The following is a 17,764-nucleotide window of genomic DNA, read 5'->3' as shown; positions in this document are numbered from 1 at the left end:
ACACATACCTTTCAAATAATGCAATAACATGTAGCAAACAAAGGCTCATTAGCAACCCAGCTAAATGTTTAATAGTAAATTATATATGATTTCAGCAATTAGCCAGGATAATTTTCTAGATCCAAAATAGCAGTGTCAGTATTCGGCTGGAAACATACTAGTAGTTTATTTCACACATCCCCAGTACATGGAGTAAATGCAGTTATGACCTTATATTTCTGTAAACTGCAGTACTCATTCTCTGTATGGTTGTTTGAATGGTATACTTTACTACTTCACATCTGAATGCACCAAACAATATACTTTTCTTTTTGTGATTTCAAGGAGGATAATGTTCAAAAATATTTTGATATAAGCAATGTATTTACCTGTTTTTAAGTGACTGGGACAGTATTGGATAACTCCATTGTTTCGTATCATTTTGTATGTGAAGTCCAATGTGTCCTTATTCAACTTATGAAAGTTGCTTGATTAGATCTGAAAGTGATTTGAAATAGGTTGTTTACAAACCTCTGTTACAGGAACAATGTCTTGAATCACATAGCAATTGGTTAGTTGAAGGGACATATACTTCAGTTGAGGCAAGTAGCTACAAATCTGTACAAAACTTGGAAGTATTAATATTCGCTGAGAAAGCGGTAATTTGGTGATACAGCATGTTTTTAGATATGTGGCAAACGATAATCATAATGGTCCTTCTGCACTTAAAATCTATGAAAATGTGGTTATAGCAGCTAAATTTAAAATACTGTTTTGGGTTTAAGGATCTGGAGAATGACATGAACATATTGTAGAAAGACCTTGTTCAAGTTACCAAACTAAGTGATAAAATCAATATCTGGAAAAACCTGAATTTGTAAGTGATGTTTTCAGCTTAAAGCAAAAACTTCTCACACTCAGGATTCATGGGAGGGAGGGTGAGGGAAGGATGCAGGATCTTAGGGAATCAAATTAGGGGTAGTTTAGATCACAGTTCACATAACCAAAGTTCCTAATCCAATAATGACAATCTGTATTGATAATTATATCCCAAAAATTATATTAAAAAGGGTGGGCAGAAAAAAACCTCCTATTTCTAGCTTACAGAACTTTTTCCGTAAGTGCAGATTTGTGTAAGTCGGGTTTGTGTAACCCAGGGGGTGTCTGTAATTTAATTTTTAGTTAATTCCCTCACTCGTTGACAGGGAAAAGGGGAAGTCTCTTTAGCAGCACCAGAAGTACTCTTGTAAAAGGCTGCAGCAATTCTGAGTTTGCTCACACAGTCTGAAGAAATCTTGCTGTTAGACCTTAAGTTTTTATTCTCACTTCCATCTGTTCTATCTTTTTCTAAAACAGGCTTGATGTCTGGGCAATTCTTCAATAGTAATAACTCATAACTTTGGGGCATTAGTTACTATACTGACCAAAAATGAATGTTGTGAGTAAATAATTGCAGAGTCCAGATCTTGACATTCAAACGATAGTTTACTTGGTTGTCTTTGTGATGCTTTATCAGAATTATGGGCTTCTGGGTTCATTGCTTCTGCTACTTCATAGGCTGACACTGTAGGAATATTCATACAGTTCAAGGAAGGAGGAAAGTAATGCCAGGCAAACTTGCAAAGGATGAAAGGTCAACAGATCCCCAAAAAGTTGTTGAATGTGAGGCTTTCAATCCCCAGTTAGACATAAGATTAACACAGTTTGATGATAGGATGTGTAAATAGGATGCAATCATAAAAAAGGATGCTTTTTTGAAGAGCCTCAACATCGAAGACCTAAAGAGGCATACTTGAAGTTTAGCAAGCCAGCTAACCCTGGGAATTTAAACTGAGTACTGAGAATGAGATGGAGTTCTTTGCCAATTTTTGCGAGTGAATCTTTAAGGATGACTTGTAAACAAAGGTGCCCATTGATCTCCTTAACTATATAGACAAAAAGTCTTTAGATGCGTTTCCCTAACACAGAAACAGCTCTGCATAGTTTTTTGCTATCTTCCTGTAACCACAGTTGCTAATTGAAAGAAGTTTCAGCAAGGTGAAATTAATCAAGACCTCGCTAAGCATGTCCATAGGGCAGGAAAGGGTTAAATGATCTGCTAGTTATTTTTATAGAGAGCTTGGAAGCAAAGCGGGTAGACTGGGATGAGCTAATTAATGAGAATGCATCAGAGGAGGCTAGAAAGGTCCATTTGTAAAAGTACTTAGCAGTGATCGTGTGTTGTTTTTTTATTATTTACATGGGGGGGTGCACAGCGGAGGCTGGTTTGAATCTTCCAGCCAGACACAGAACGTCCCTGGCACAGCAATGAGAAATGCCAAAATTCAGAAATCCTGGGATGTATTTCAGCGTACTCAAGTGGTTACAAACCCTTCTGCTCCAGCTGTCCTTCCAGCCTGTCCTTGTCTCCACCTCTTCTACCCCTCTACATGCCCTCTCTCTCTATAGACTCTTGGTTGCTCAATCCTTGGCATTCTAATCAAGGTGCTTCCTCCACACTGCCTCAGAACCAGCAGTGGGGAGTATTGAGATCACAGGAGAGACATTTCCCCTGCTCTTAGTTCCAGTGTCACAGCAGTTGGGGACCAGCAATTGCAGGGACAGTGCTGTTCAGCCCCTGCAATCCTGTTTTGGAAAATGCTCAGTGAAGATGGAATATCCAAAGAATGTAGTTGCTACTGCTGTACCATAATTTATTTTTCAACAAACTTGGATAAAGTAGTTAGCATCTGATAATATTTTTTTCATTTTATATACTTGCTGCAACACTGAAAATGAACATAGTATATATTTTTTATTCTTAGTGTTTGATCCAGCAAATACTGGAGCACCTGAGTACCTTTACACAGTGAGCAGTCCTATTAAATTGTATGCATAACTTACTTGTACAAAGTTGATCAGGTGCTTAGGTGTTTGCAGGATTGAGACTGTGAACGTTTTTGTATAAATTCTTAGATTTCCCTAAGAAATGTGTTTTTTGCTTTAGTCAGCAATGATGAATATAAATGTTCTTTTCAAGAAACAGGAAAGCCTTTCTTAGGTTAAATAACTCATGTGATGAGGTAGTAAACTTGACTTATTTTAGCTGCACACTTCTGAGGCCTATATGTATATTTCTCTGTTTATTTAATCTGTAGTATGAGTAGAAATGAGTTTAGTACACTCTGCCTGGCATACACAGAGAAGTAATCAGTAATGCCAGATACTACATAAAAGTATATAAGGTTGCAGGAAAAACTATACAATAAATATTTTTCAACTTGTATGATATTGTATAAATTGAGACATCGTGTGTGATCGTATAATTTGACTTGTAGTGTGATGCATACACACAAGGGAACAGTTAAGACTGCATTTGCAACCTTAATGTTGGCATTTCCTGACTTCTGAGTGCTTAACAGTGCAGTCTTTATAGTTTTCAGATTTTATTTTGTATAATGCAGAATTTAAGACACGGATTAAATTTTAGTATTGTATATTGCTTTTTCACTTTGAAAGACAGACATCTGAAACACTGGTTTCCACATAGGAGTGAATAGTTTAAATTATTTTTTTGCCAGATAAGTGGTTTGTTTTTTGAAGTGTGCAAAAGACAATGCTATATGGGGATGTTTGAGCATTTGTAAGAAAAATATACCCATACCTTTTATGGTAGAAAGATTTTTTTTCCCATCCAATAAGATTTATTGGCATTGTTATTTGTCCTGCAGGGGTTGTTCAGAACTATGCCGAATCCCCATGGTGGAATATAAACTCGACAGCGAAGGCACCCCATGTGAGTATAAAACTCCTTTCAGAAGGAATACTACTTGGCATCGGGTGCCGACTCCTGCTGGGCAGCCTCTTTCTCGTGCATCTCCAATCCTAGGAACATCTGACAGACTGCAATGCCAGCAGCTTCTTCAGCAGGCTCAGACAGCCATTCCTCGCAGCACTTCCTTTGATAGAAAGCTGCCAGATGGTGCAAGGTAATACACTCTCCATTTAATTCCTGTCATTTTCCTAAATGCTTCACTTGTAAACCTCTGTTTTTAGGCCTTGGTATGAAGTTATTTTTAAAGCCTTTTTCAATCATTCATACATTACTGCATTGGGTTTTAACAGGGATTTAAGTTTGAGATTAAGTGCCAAAGTGACCCCAGTGAACCACAGTTCATCCTAGTTGAAACAAATGACATCTGGGTTTAGTGATAAGTGATAGTGTACAGTAGTACTACTCATAACTAGAGATGGGCAGAATTTTGTGGACTAATAGTTTATTCACTAAACAATGCAGTTTCTGGTAGACCAAAGCTATCCATGAATTCAGCTATCCCACTGAAATTAGGCTGAATTTGGTGAATAGTTTTGGGCCCCCCCCCCCCGAATAAAATAAATAAATAAAGCAAAATGTTTTTTTTTACATTTTCAAAACATTTTGACTTTTCATTTTGAAATAATCTTTTCTTTCAACATTTTGCTACATTTATTTTAGAAAACAAAAATGTAAAAACCAGCTGACAATGAAACAAAAAAAATTGTTTCTGGTCAAACAAAACATTTTTTCACTTCAGCAAGAAAAACCTCCTTTTCAGGTTGGCACCTCTCCCCAAAAATGTTTTAGATTTTTCAAACCGAAAAATGTGATTCACTCATCACTATTCATAACTTCACCCCATGAGGACTACCAACCATCCCCTTCAACCCCAAATAAAATGAAACAGAAGCTGACTGGCTACTTTTACTCTAAGCTGAGGCACAATCAGTGATGTTATGGAACCTATTTAGATGAGTGATAAGCATAAATAAAAACAAACCTGTCTTTTGCAAAAATGAATGATTTAAGCTCATTATTGTATTATGGACACAGTTTCAAAGGATTCTGTAATTCATTACCAGTCCTTATGCTTTGCTTTTTTTTTCACTGTTTATTAAACAAAAGAGAACTTGTGATATAAAAATGTCAAATCTCTTACATTATGGTGAGGTATTTTAAAGATAATTATAAATCATTTTACATATACTTCTTGAAAAGGGGTACAAATCTTTTTTTAAAAAAAGCTTTGTAAATGCATTTGACTCTTTACATTATTTGGTGAGAATTAATTAAACAAATTTGTTTCTTAAACAGAATTCTTTCCCCACTAATTTCTTCTTCGTTTGGAATTTTCCCTCTTTTATGCCCTTTCCCTTTAAACCATGCAGTTTCTCTAACCTCCAAGCAAAACAGATCTCATGACTGAAATCTCCTAATTTGTATAAAAATCTAAAATTTGTCATGTATTGGTTTTGAAAATTTCTGCCCCCGCCCCCAAAGCATAAATTATGACTGTATTTAAGGAGAAATAATTGACAGTATTTTTACATTTTGTTTAAAACACGCACAGTTAGACTATTAGTCATAGTAATGCACATTTTAAAACTTGTCCTTAGGGAAAGAAGGTTCTGAGTTAATGGTCTGAATATTTTACATCTTGTTTCAAAAATGCATTTTATCTAACCACACTTAATGTTAGATGACTTAAGATCACCTTGCTTGACCCATTCTTGTGTTCCTTGTTAAAGTCCAATGTTAAAAGGGCAGTTGTACTGAATATCTAATTTTCTGGATTTGTGAAGCTCTGTTAGGAAACAGTACTTATTTTATTAATTGTTGAATAAATATTTGCTATTAATTTCCACAGCACATTATGAACATAAGCATTCATAACTAAGTGAAGCACATGCAGGACTGAGGCCTTAAATATAGTGAGCCATTGCTTGCCCTGAAAAGCTTACTATATAATAGAAATAGGACAAGTTTAACAAAGACAAAACATTGGATAACAGTTCAGGAGAGACAGGGTGGGGAGATTAACGATAACAACAAGAGAAAACAATTTGCTTGCGGAGGTGAGGTTTTAAAAAGGGATATAGAGAAGAGAGATGGTGCCTAAAGGATGAGGACTCTTCCAGACATGAGAAGCAGCCTGGTAGAATCCATGAAGTAGGGAGGTGGGAAGATGAATAAAAAAAAGGTTTGGAACTAGCCTACGGACTTAGATACTGAGTAATGAAAAATAGGAGAGATATTGTATAGGACCTTGTCCATGAGGATGAGAAACTCAGATTTACTGTGGTCAGACTACGAAGCCAATAGAAAGTTTCTAGGAAATAGGTGATTACTTTAGAAGCAGCATTTCAGACAGTTTGGAGAGGAGTTGAGGCTAGGAAGGGCATTGAGATGAGACAGGAAGTTTACAGTAATATGGGAGATAACAAGGTTAAGAAATGTGAATTATATAGCACCAGGGACAACGAGAAGGGTGAATTTTAGAGATTAAAAAGGAAGAAATGACAGAAGTTAGAAACTAGATATGTGAAGGAAATGGGAAAGGAAAGAAGGATGAGGAGTCAAGATTATGGAGTTGGGAGACCCAAGATAGTGGAGTTGTAAATGAGAAGCAAGATGAAACAGAGCGATTTAAGGAAGAATTTGGAGATTATATTTCAAATATCTGGAAATACAAGAATTTTTGTCAGAGAGACAGTTAATGTGAGACATGATGATCTTTAAAAATATAATAATAAAATTCCCTTTAAAATGCCTTCATATTACCCACATAATGTATATGAAGGATGACCTAGTTCTCAGTTGGATGAAGGTACTGATATTATGCATTCCAGAGTGTAATCAAAGCCCTTACCCTTTCTGGTGTATCATAATACGTTAGCAATTGTTTCTGGGTGGGAAGGCACTTGTTTTCATTGTGGGAATTTCCCATATTCAAAACTGAGCGAAGTCCTGCTTTGCTTACTCATGCAAGTAGATCTATTTGTTCGAATGAGGCTACTTATATCAGTAAGGAGAGTGGGATTTGGCCATTAATCTGTTAAAACCTAGTCTGTCCTCTGCTTTTGTGTTTCATGGTGTCTTTTTAAGATTTACATATGGAAATATCCTGCCAATAACAAACTGGGAAATATTATTTTCTAAAATGCTTAAATGACATGAATTGTAGGAAATAAGTCTAACTGTAAAATCCCAATAGGAATATACTTAAAGTATTCAAACTGCAATCTGTATGCCTCATTTTTAATTGTAAAAATGAATTTATTTGTAAAATAAATAAATAACAGTCCAGTTAAAGATGTTGAAACTCCACAAATACCTCAATGCACTGTTAATGATTCTAGTCAACATTACAGAAGTTCACCGAGCAACCAGTCCTCCTCCAGTGACCCAGGACCCAGCGGGAGTAGCCAGTGGAGACAGCAAGTGGGATATGACGGGTACTGGTGATTTTATATCTCACTGCAACTCCCATAAATAATTCTTTATGAAACAGAGTTTATGTACAAGCTAAATATTAAATAGTCCCATTTGCAATGGAAATGTAGTTTAAATAGAGGGCATCACAGCCCTAGTCTGATCTGAGATACCTCAGTGTAAATCAGTGGTGGTTTTCCAGATTTGCACCACTGTAATTGAGTTCAGGATTTGGTCCTCAACCTAGTGTGGAAAACTTATGAATTTCTACCCACAAATTGAGATCCCTTGCAAATTAATGAGGATCAGGAGAAGTGCATGTGATAAGATACTTCCCTAAGTAAACAGGAAACAGGGAGTTACAGAACTCTCATACAATCTGTATGCAAATACAGTTTGGGAACCAAACTAGTAAGTGAACTAGTAAGTGCTTTAGTGTTGGATTAGGACAGCCTAAGTGCAGGAACCAGATTGTGACTCAGTTCTGGTCTGGTTTCTACTTCCCCTTTGCTTTGGTGGGGGTAATATTCTGTGCCAGTCCTTTTGCTGGTGCAAATTATTTCTCCCTCTGCATTTGCTCCAGTGACATCTACTTCCTGTCCACTTGCATGAGGGGGCTGAGTAGTATCCCAGCGGCAGCTGGTCTCTTTCCCCGGGCAGGCTCCAGCAATATGGGTAGTTCTTTCACATGAGCTTAATGGGGCTTGTTACTTCCCCTTACATCCCTGCAGAGGAGGATTCACAGTTGAGCTGTTAGTGAATAGGAACCACTTCACAAAAATATGTTAAATGTTTAGGGTCACCAAAAAGTTAACTAACTCAATTCTGCTATATATTTTCTATGTGAGATCTGTTCTTCATTACTGTGAATGTAGCACTTTGGTTGCATGAATCTACTGCTTGGTAACATTTTTGCTGTTAAATATTGAGATACAGAAATACATAAACTGCCTAATTTAAAAACACTTGAGACGTGCTACTCAGAGTTAATTACATTATTTTTATAATAAAATATGGACACTGAAATCTTCTTGTCTGTTATCAGCAGAATATTGCCTTGACATGTTTGATTATGTGTAAAATATCCCATGTAGCAGATATGTGTAGTGTCTTGGAACCTGTTCAAGAAATTTCAGATTAAGAGGGTCTGACATCTGTGAAAGTGGAAATGTTTCAAGTAATGGATTTAGTACTGAAGTGTGTAGAGGCATCAATTCCAATTTTGAATAAACGGCAAACTTTCAAACCTCTGTTCAGTAGATGCAAAATATGTTATACACCCATTTCATTAGTAGAATTCTGCATTTGCACATACTGTCAGATATTTGTGTGCATAGAAGTGGGAATTGGTCCATGGAACAGCTAGCTGATGCATTTTCCTGGTCCATCCATAGTATGGGGCTTTGAATGTTTGGCCCCAAAAATGTAGGGGGTTTTAATCTAGCATTGTTCTTTGTTTATAATTAATCCTAAATAGTGTTCTGCCAAGAAACTTACACTTAGATATTTTTACTTAGAGTAACAAGTTTCCCAATGCTATTTGCTTGCTGGGTGGTGATGATTGTTTACAGTTAATGACCTACAAAGATTTTTACCTTGGAAAGTTCCTTGTGGGATAATCAGTTTTGTAGTTAAGAAAGAAACAACTTGATTGTCTGCTTATGTTACAAGGTGCCAATCCCCTTTACTTCATGAACACCAAGGTTCAGGTCCACTGGAGTGTGAAGGAGGCAGAGAACGAGAGGAAACTTTGGAAGGATCCAGATATGCTGGTAATAATAATACCATATATTAAAAGTAAATAATCTTCCTAGGATATACCAGTAAAGTTAACTACTGGTTCTGATGATGATCCTAATTTCCATTTATATAGAGCCTTTCATCCCAAAGAATCCTAAAATGCTTCAAAACGAATGCAGCATCAGTGAAATGCAGCCACCTCTGAGGTGGTAAGAGGAAACTAAACATGCAGTATAACAGTCAGAATAGGATAGATTTTGGCCAAAGAACACTTGAGGCAAATTCTTACTCTTTTTATAGGAAGTGCCATGGAATATTTAAAGTAGGCTCAGAATGAACAAACGTTGATTTCTAAGGTCTCATTCAAAAGCCTCACACAGAGTGGACTGCATAGAACTCTATTTAATTATTGTGGAACAACAAAAGGGTTAGGAAAGTCTGCCAAGGTTTGAACCTGTGATTCCACAAACCTGATGCTTAAAGCACTGAGCTATGTGCTTTTTTCTTTGTACAGTATGTTCATCCTTTTAGAAATCAGAAATTAAAACACAATTATTTATGGCAGAAACGAAGTGGCATGCACCATCCACCAAAGTCTTGAGTTCCTACAAAGACCGGGCTTTACCAAAAGAAGGCAATGTCAAGGATTCGCCAAGCAAACTTTCTCATGTAAGTTTTTTCAAACTTCTCTTCTGCTGTTAAAAACTTGAGTCTGAAAAGACACTTGCAAGAATCTTAAATGTTTAAAATACATTTTAGTAATTCCTGAAGTACAGTTTGGAGTTTTAGAGACTAATAGTATTGTGCATAGCTATGCAAGGGTCTCTGATTCAGGACTGGATGCAGTATTCTCAAACGAAGTACATTAAAAAGATCATGTTCTGGTTTCTGGGACATTGCAGGGATAAAATCCTTACTAATGTAAGCATCACTCTGGGGTCTAACTAGAGCTTCATTTACATTGGTTTGCTCAGTCTTAGGAGCACCTCCCATTGTACACATTACATTCATGCATGCCATTTCTTGACATGTTGTATGGGATACATATGTACTATAATTATCAGCAATTAGCTTTCTTCTTATTTGGGCAAAGGTTCCACCTCTAAAGACTGTATTTAGTTAAATGTTATCTTTTTGTGCCTTTTTAATTGTGGGTGTGAAAGTGGTGGCCTGTTTTTTTGTTTGTTTGTTTTTTAATGATTTCCAGCTGGATTAAATTGTGTGCACTGAAATGTCAGAACTGGTAAATAAGGGCTGCCTACCAATATTGTGCTAACTTCATTAGGATTAGAAGTTAAAAGTTATTAAACAGATTTATTTTCTAAGTATGATAAAAATTCTGTGGCTGCCTTAAGAAAAGACACATAGAAGTTGAAGTACTGGATCAGATAATTGGTCCACCTTGTTCAGTATCTTGCATTTAATAGTGGCCAGTGTCTTATGATTTAGGAAAAGGAAAAAAAACACTAGTAAAGTGCCATGTTCCCTTAATAGCATTTTGTATGTTTGTAATACAAAAGTCTTGCTAGATGTACCAGGAAACTATATGATACTACTTGTAAAATAATTTCAATAAGGTTATGGGGCCAGATTCTCATCTGGAGTAAATTGGCTTTCTGATTTATACAGGCTGTGAATCTGGTCTTTGATGTTTGAAAAAAGACCCTCGTAATGCTGTAGTGTATAGTACTATACAATCTGACACGTGGGGGAAATTACTTCGTGATGTTTTCAGGCAAGGAGAAGTTGTCCAGAAGTTTGAGGATTGAATCACTGTGTAGAATGAATAACATTAAACCCAGTACCAATACCTGAGATACTGTTCTATTCACTGAACTTCATATATTTATTATGTCTTGGTTATATATATTTGAATGCAGCACAGCATTACTCTATCCTTGAATTACTCAATCAGTCACTTAATACAAAACTGAGAGAGGCCTATCCAAAGCATAAGAACATAAAAACAGTCATACTGAGTCAGATCAATGGTCTGTCTAGCTCAGTATACTGTCTCTGACAGTGGCCAGTGTCAGGTGCTTCAGAGGAAATGTGCAGAACTGGCAATCATCAAGTGATCCATCCACTGTTGTCCACTCCCAGCTTCTGGAACACAGAGGTTAGGGACACTCAGAGCATGGTTGCATCCCTGCCTATCCTTAATAGCCACTGATCGACCTATCCTCCATGAACTTATCTAATTTTTTTTAACCCTGTTCTAGTTTTGACCTTCACAGCATCCTCTGGCAAAGAGTTTCACAGACTGACTGACTGCGTTGTGTGAAGAAATACTTCATTTTGTTTGTTTTTAAACCTGCTGCCTGCTAATTTCATTGAGTGACCTCGAGTTCTTGTATTATGTGAAGAAGTAAATAACATTTCCTTATTCACTTTCTCCACACCAGTCAAGATTTAATAGACCTCTATCATATCTCCTCTCGGTCATCTCCTTTCCAAACTGAAAAGTCCCAGTCTTTTTAATCTCTTCTTATATGGACGCTGTTCCATACCTTGGTCACTTGTGTTGCCCAGTTCCTTGGATTGTCCTTTGCTGGAGATGAGCACTAAATGAACAACTTTACATTCTTCAGGAACAAATGTTGCTGTTTAGGATATTATGCATATCCACCTCAGTATCTTTGCACTTCAGAAATCTTGGCTGAATATCATCTTGTCCCGGTGACTTACTATATTTGAGTTCTAATTGCTCCAGGACCTATTTAGAGATTGGTCTCTGTTAAGGCCACATTGAGATTCCCTATGAAGAGTGGCCTTGACACATGGAAATACACGACTCTGAGCTGTAGTTGAAGTTTGCTTGGTGTAGCTCAAGAGGAGAGCATGCAAAGGTGCCAGCTCACCCCAATTCTCTGTGCCAGTTCCAGTGCCAAGCAGGTACTTATTATAAACTAGAGCAGCCTGAAGGAAGCTTTTGCTGGGACTGATACTTATATCGCTCCTTCCTGTGGGTTTTTTTTTTTTTACTTCCTGAAGGCTTCCTTCCTTCCTAATGGTTTCTTTCCTCTTTGATGCCATGTCGCATTTGTGGTCCAAACTGAAGCACCTCTGCGCTAGACAACTCTCTAGCAAATCCTAGCGCATCCCATCCCTAGAAACATGTTCATTTGCATTTCCAGCATCTAGTTCCCTTTATAGTGAAGTTGAAAACCATCTCCAAAAGGTTCATTATGCACTTAAACCCCCTCTTTTTGTAGCAACTTTTCAAACAGACATTGAGACTTGTTAATTCTCAATGTGCAGTTAGGTGAGGCAGCCTTTTCGAAAGGACTACCTCTAACAGCTTGGTGTATAAGAAATGATTATCCTTATGTACATCTGCTGAAAGGGGAATCTAATTAAAAATAATAGTCTACCCTCACACTTCTTACCTAGGCTTCATCTGGCTTGGTGCTGGCTGTCTTGCCTCACAGGTAAATGAATTCAGCTCTTTGTAAAATCTCCTCAAAATTTCTACTGATGCAACTGTCTGACACAGTTCTTCTAGTCCAGCAGTCATACTGAGCTTGAACCCCTAGAGGGTCAAGTCACTTGTATCTGGTACACGCATTCCACTTGCCTTCATGTCAAGTAGTCATACATGCTGCAGCTGATCCAATAAACTGGATAGTTCATCTACTCTGAGAGAGGATAACAGTAATTCAATCTCCATTGTTCTCCAGAACTGCAATAGAACCTAATTCAGTGTTTTTTTGTTCATTTTAACTATCCACAAATAACAGTTTATGGATGCAAGCATGTCAGAATCAAAGAATTTAAATGTGAACATGGGATTTTCCATACGAGATCAAACCAATGGTCTAAAGCAGGGGTAGGCAACCTATGGCATGTGTGCTGAAGGCAGCACACAAGCTGATTTTCAGTGGCTTTCACACTGCCCGGGTCCTGGTCACCGGTCCAGGGGGCTCTGCATTTTAATTTAATTTTAAATGAAGATTCTTAAACATTTTAAAAACCTTATTTACTTTACATACAACAATAGTTTAGTTATATGTTATAGACTTGTAGAAAGAGACCTAAAAACGTTAAAATGCATTACTGGCACGCGAAACCTTAAATTAGAGTGAATAAACAAAGACTCGGCACACCACTTCTGAAAGGTTGCTGACTCCTGGTCTAAAGTCTATTGTACCTACCAACTCAATAGGCTTATTTTGGAGGAAAAAAAAGTCCCATAATACACCTAGCCAATTGTGCAGTTCACTTCACTTTACAGAAGCTGGTTGCACATTTAGCTTCTTTTGTATTTGGTGTTTGTATTCAATGATGAAATTGAGAAAGAAAATTAAATAACCTTAAACGGAAGTAAATATTATTTATAAACTTTGTTTTTTTTAAGATTGGAGACAAAAACTGTTCCAGTCACTCCAGCAGTAATACCCTGTCCAGTAATACATCGAGCAATAGTGATGAAAAGCACTTTGGCTCCGGAGACCTGATGGACCCTGAATTGCTTGGATTAACATATATTAAAGGGGCTTCTACTGACAGTGGAATTGATACAGCTCCTTGTATGCCTGCTCCTCTTATGGCCCCTTTACACCTTGCTGGCAGCAGGTCTGGGGTGCATAGTCGGGCTGAGCAGTGGACTGAATCTTCTGAAACTCCTGGGCAAGATGATGAGCAAGCTAAAATGTATGCTGTACATAGCTATGCTTCTGCCATTTCTAGCAGTCATACAGCTGAAGGTAGCATGGGAGACCTCAGTGAAATATCCTCTCATTCTAGGTATGTGTTTTTTCCATACAAATTATGTGATTCAATTAGTGACTGAGAGAATTTGCTTTTGTTTATGCTGAACGTTTCTGTTCCTTGAAAATGTGCTTATTAATTTTAATTTTTTATATTTCAATACATATATGAGAACCAACAAAAGGCTTTCCCTCACCTTCCATGAGTCTGTTACAGAGGGTGTGTGTAGGGTGTGTCTGTGTGTGTATGAATTTCTGCTTAAAAATCTAATCCAGATGTTACACAAAAATTTTAAAAAATTAGTAAGAACATTTAGTATCTTTGGAGGAACACACAATCTATTCAGTATATATCACTCCTTTGAAATTGATTGACCCATCTTGAAAGGCATAATAACCTACAAGTATATTGCACTTTTTCCCCAAAGAACCCCAAAGCACTTTTACCCTTGAGGTGAAAATCCGACGAAGTGGGTATTCACCCACGAAAGCTCATGCTCCAAAACTTCTGTTAGCCTATAAAGTGCCACAGGACCCTTTGCTGCTTTTACCTGTTTAATGGCACTTGACTACATTGGACAAACATTTAGGACAGGAAGTGATAACATCTCTATCAGTTTGAACTGGGTAGAGGGTGTTTACATAGCAAAATGATGGGCCATTGTTTCAAGGCCATTTCAGACAGTGGTGTCAAACTTGTGCTGTAGGGCCCTTATGAGTATTTTTGGAGAGGAAGGACTTTCCAGTAGGGCCATAATGAAATGCTACTATGATACTTAGTTGTCATGCTACAGTGAGACATGATGAGGAGTACAATCTACTTCATGTTCACTGAGAATTTTGTGAGGATAACCAAGCACCCTGGACAATCAAAGTGCCTTCCCCTTTATTGCAGCCTTATGTAGCGGCACCTTGTCGATTCCTCCTTCTCCTATTTAACAGAATACGTTCATCCATGATTTTCGAAGGACTTGCCTACATGGGAAAATTTTACAGTTGTACCAGTATAATTATAGTGATATAGTTAAACCAGGATAAGTCCTTTTGTGGATCATATTATCCTGGAATAAGAGTGTCTTTTTTTTCAATTTAGCTTAAATCACTTCCAAAGCAACATAAATTAAATTGGAAAAAAGCATGCTTATACCAAAGTAAGCGTGTCCACACTAGGAATTGTACCAGTATAACTATAGCTGTTTAAATTCACATCTTACCTTACACTGGTACAACTTTCCCCATGTTGACAAGTCCTTACTCCCTTCACAATCACACACCTCAATTCTGGATGCTTTACAGATACCTCAATCCTTCAGTGTGTTGCCCCCAGTGAGCCTCATGTTTGCTGTGAGCCTCAGATTTGTTTGAGCCGAGTCAGCCCTGCATTCAGTACTGACTTTTGTGGATGAATGTCAGTTACTCTTCATCACAATTTCCTATTATGTGTTTGTGGAGGTCTTCCCAGAAATGTACTGAGATGATCTGACCCTGTGTAGTTTGTGCGGCCTGTCAGGAGCACAGCACAAGGTGGCATAGCTGCAGGGCCCTAAGGGTTCTGGGGTTGTGGGATTAATTGGATAAAGCATGTGTTATTTATGTATTGCATAATACAACATTTTCTAATTTCTTAATCAAGAGAATAACAAAATAGGATAGCATTGTAGGAGTATTGGGAGTATAAACACCTGCCTCACGGGGGTGTTAGGAGAATACATTCATTAATATTGCTGGAGTTGTCAGATAATACAATGAGCACCATAGAAAAACCTACTCATAAATAAGTATATAGTTTTATTCCTTGAGAATCCCATTCTATTGTGATACTTCAGTTCAGCAGCATAGCTGTTAAGATGGAACGAATAAATAAATACATTAGTCTATCTATACTCTGTCCTACTGACAATTAAGTGATCATTAAAATATTGGAATGGGTACAAAATAAGTTTGTCAGTTAGTAAAATATCAGCCCAGTGTGTTTATATTATTAATGTTAGTTTTGCATTAGTATCACTGCCTCCATTATTCCAATTAATTTAAATAATTGTAATAGCTTCAAAAAGAAACCAGTCAAGTTAGCTTGGCACCCCTTTCTCTGATTAGCACATATTTTCAAGAAGCACTTGGCTGCACATTCTCTTTCAGTACAATGCAACTGATGGCATAAGGATTTAATGCTATAGCAATCAGATATAATTCCACTGGAAATATCTGTTTCTTTATATTTGTGTATAGTGAAGCTGCATTGCATACCTTGCCCCTTAATTTAAATTAATTTGTTAGTTGCCTGGCGAAATGTGTATGTTGGATTGAATTTGATGGATTTTGCTGTCTGCTCTTTGACTATAGATGAAATTTGTGTACATTACTTGTGTTCTAAAGCGAGTTGTGTTGTGTGAGAGGATTTGTACAGCTGGTCGCTTTTATCTTTTAATTCCCATTTTCTGGTGTTTTTGAAGGTGCTGCTTTTGAATGTATGTTGAAGGCTTTTGCTTGGTAAGGTGGAGTCATTTAAAGGGAAATTATTTGCGCATTTTTGTTCCTCTGATTTGTCCATTTTCAATGCACACCAGTACAGGAAAAAACAATGTGTTGCATTCCACATCCTCCCTGTGTGCTATGAGTAAATCTGTCTCATCTAATTTCATAAGCATTTTCCTAAACTGTGGAAGATACCGTAGTGTTCAGACAGGAAGAAAACTCGATAAATACTTTCAAATATTGAATACTATATACATACATAATAGAATACGAACTCTGGAGATACAATGGTCTGAAATAGATTTCTGAAGAATAGAAATAATTATTTGCATAGCACTTTAAATATGTAAAATGCCATACAGACATTAAATAATCTTCAATCCACCTCCGTGTGGTAGACAGGAAAATCTATTCTTGTTTTGCAGATGGAAAAACTGATATGCAAAGAGTTCACACGACTTATCTAAGTCAGTGCCAGAGCGAGTTAAAACTCAAGAGATCATGACTATCCCTTCAGGGTTGTCCAATCTCACTTTGGTAATATTTTTTAAAAAATATCTGTTCCTAATTTGAGTGCCAAATGATGTTACTATTTAAAAAACAAACAAAAAAACCCCATAAATTGTATTTCATGTGGGTTAGCTGTTTTAGGTATAACTTATGTAAAGATCCTCTTCAAATGAGTTTTGTGTCACAAACCATACTTCGTAGATATTTAAACACTTAAGAATCTGATATACTGTAGCCAAACAAGCTTTAAGAAATGAGTCTTATTTTACAGCTGTGATATTACTACTGTGAAATACGGTGTTTTCATTATTTTAATACGTAAATGAATTGTGTTGTGACTGACAAGTCACCCCAATGCCAAATCCCTCTTCAGTATGGTAGTCTATAACTGTTCAGAATTTGACTAACACAGTAGGGCTCTGACCTGATTGAGACTTTTAGGTATTACCACGGTATAAATATTTAATAATAAACATTTTCTGTAAATATCTAGTAAATTAAAACTTAAACAAGAAACAAACCAGAGAGCTGGTGGAAAGCTATTTCCTATATAAAAAATTCAGTGGTTCCTTGTTAAAATTGTGTGCTATTTATTAAATGGATGAAATACAGCACAGGAATGCTGTTGAGTATAGACGTATTGGGCCTGATTCTACCACCCTTTATTCATATTGAGTAGTCCCATTGAAGAAAGTATTAATCTGTCTGAGTAAGGGTTTCAGAATCAAGCCTATTGTGTGTAATGACATCACAAACTATCAGATCCCTTTGAAATATGTACAGCCTTGTTTTTCACAGCTGTGTAATTGTCTGTCTTGCTGTCTCATTTTTTAAATTCTAATTACACCCTTGGATTACCAAATACAATCAGGTTACTGTAGCTGAAACAGTTTCATTTAGCCTCAAATAGTTTTGCATTCCTACCTTCCTAGCTAGTCAATAGTCTTGAACTCAAAAGCTAGTGACTGTAGTGCCACTGTATGAGGCAAGGTCATACTGAACCGGTAACCTGAGATAGAGAAGTCTCTATATACTTTAATTTTGATGCTGTAACAAATATATGGCAAAAAGTTCCCCCTGATACTTCTCTCTCCTATCGCAAGATCCATCCTGCTAACCTCCA

General features: G+C 37.0%; 1 protein-coding gene across 7 annotated transcripts in view; it reads left to right on the top strand.

The window, feature by feature from the left end:
• The window catches only part of SIPA1L2 (signal induced proliferation associated 1 like 2), a 181,115-nt gene that overhangs the window by 122,341 nt on the left and 41,010 nt on the right, over window positions 1–17,764 (top strand). For 4 of the 7 annotated variants that reach the window (XM_045009786.1, XM_045009787.1, XM_045009791.1 and 1 more), the window contains exons 12-16: window positions 3,690–3,947; window positions 7,135–7,230; window positions 8,879–8,979; window positions 9,513–9,616; window positions 13,305–13,693. In XM_045009786.1, coding sequence (XP_044865721.1) covers window positions 3,690–3,947; window positions 7,135–7,230; window positions 8,879–8,979; window positions 9,513–9,616; window positions 13,305–13,693 — 948 coding nt within the window. The remainder of the gene's footprint in view (window positions 1–3,689; window positions 3,948–7,134; window positions 7,231–8,878; window positions 8,980–9,512; window positions 9,617–13,304; window positions 13,694–17,764) is intronic. The other 3 variants (XM_045009788.1, XM_045009789.1, XM_045009793.1) reach the window with 1 other exon arrangement.

Source organism: Mauremys mutica, chromosome 3 (genome assembly GCF_020497125.1).
Source record: "Mauremys mutica isolate MM-2020 ecotype Southern chromosome 3, ASM2049712v1, whole genome shotgun sequence".
In the NCBI taxonomy this organism is placed as follows: domain Eukaryota; kingdom Metazoa; phylum Chordata; order Testudines; family Geoemydidae; genus Mauremys; species Mauremys mutica.
This window is presented reverse-complemented; position numbering and strand designations above follow the sequence as displayed.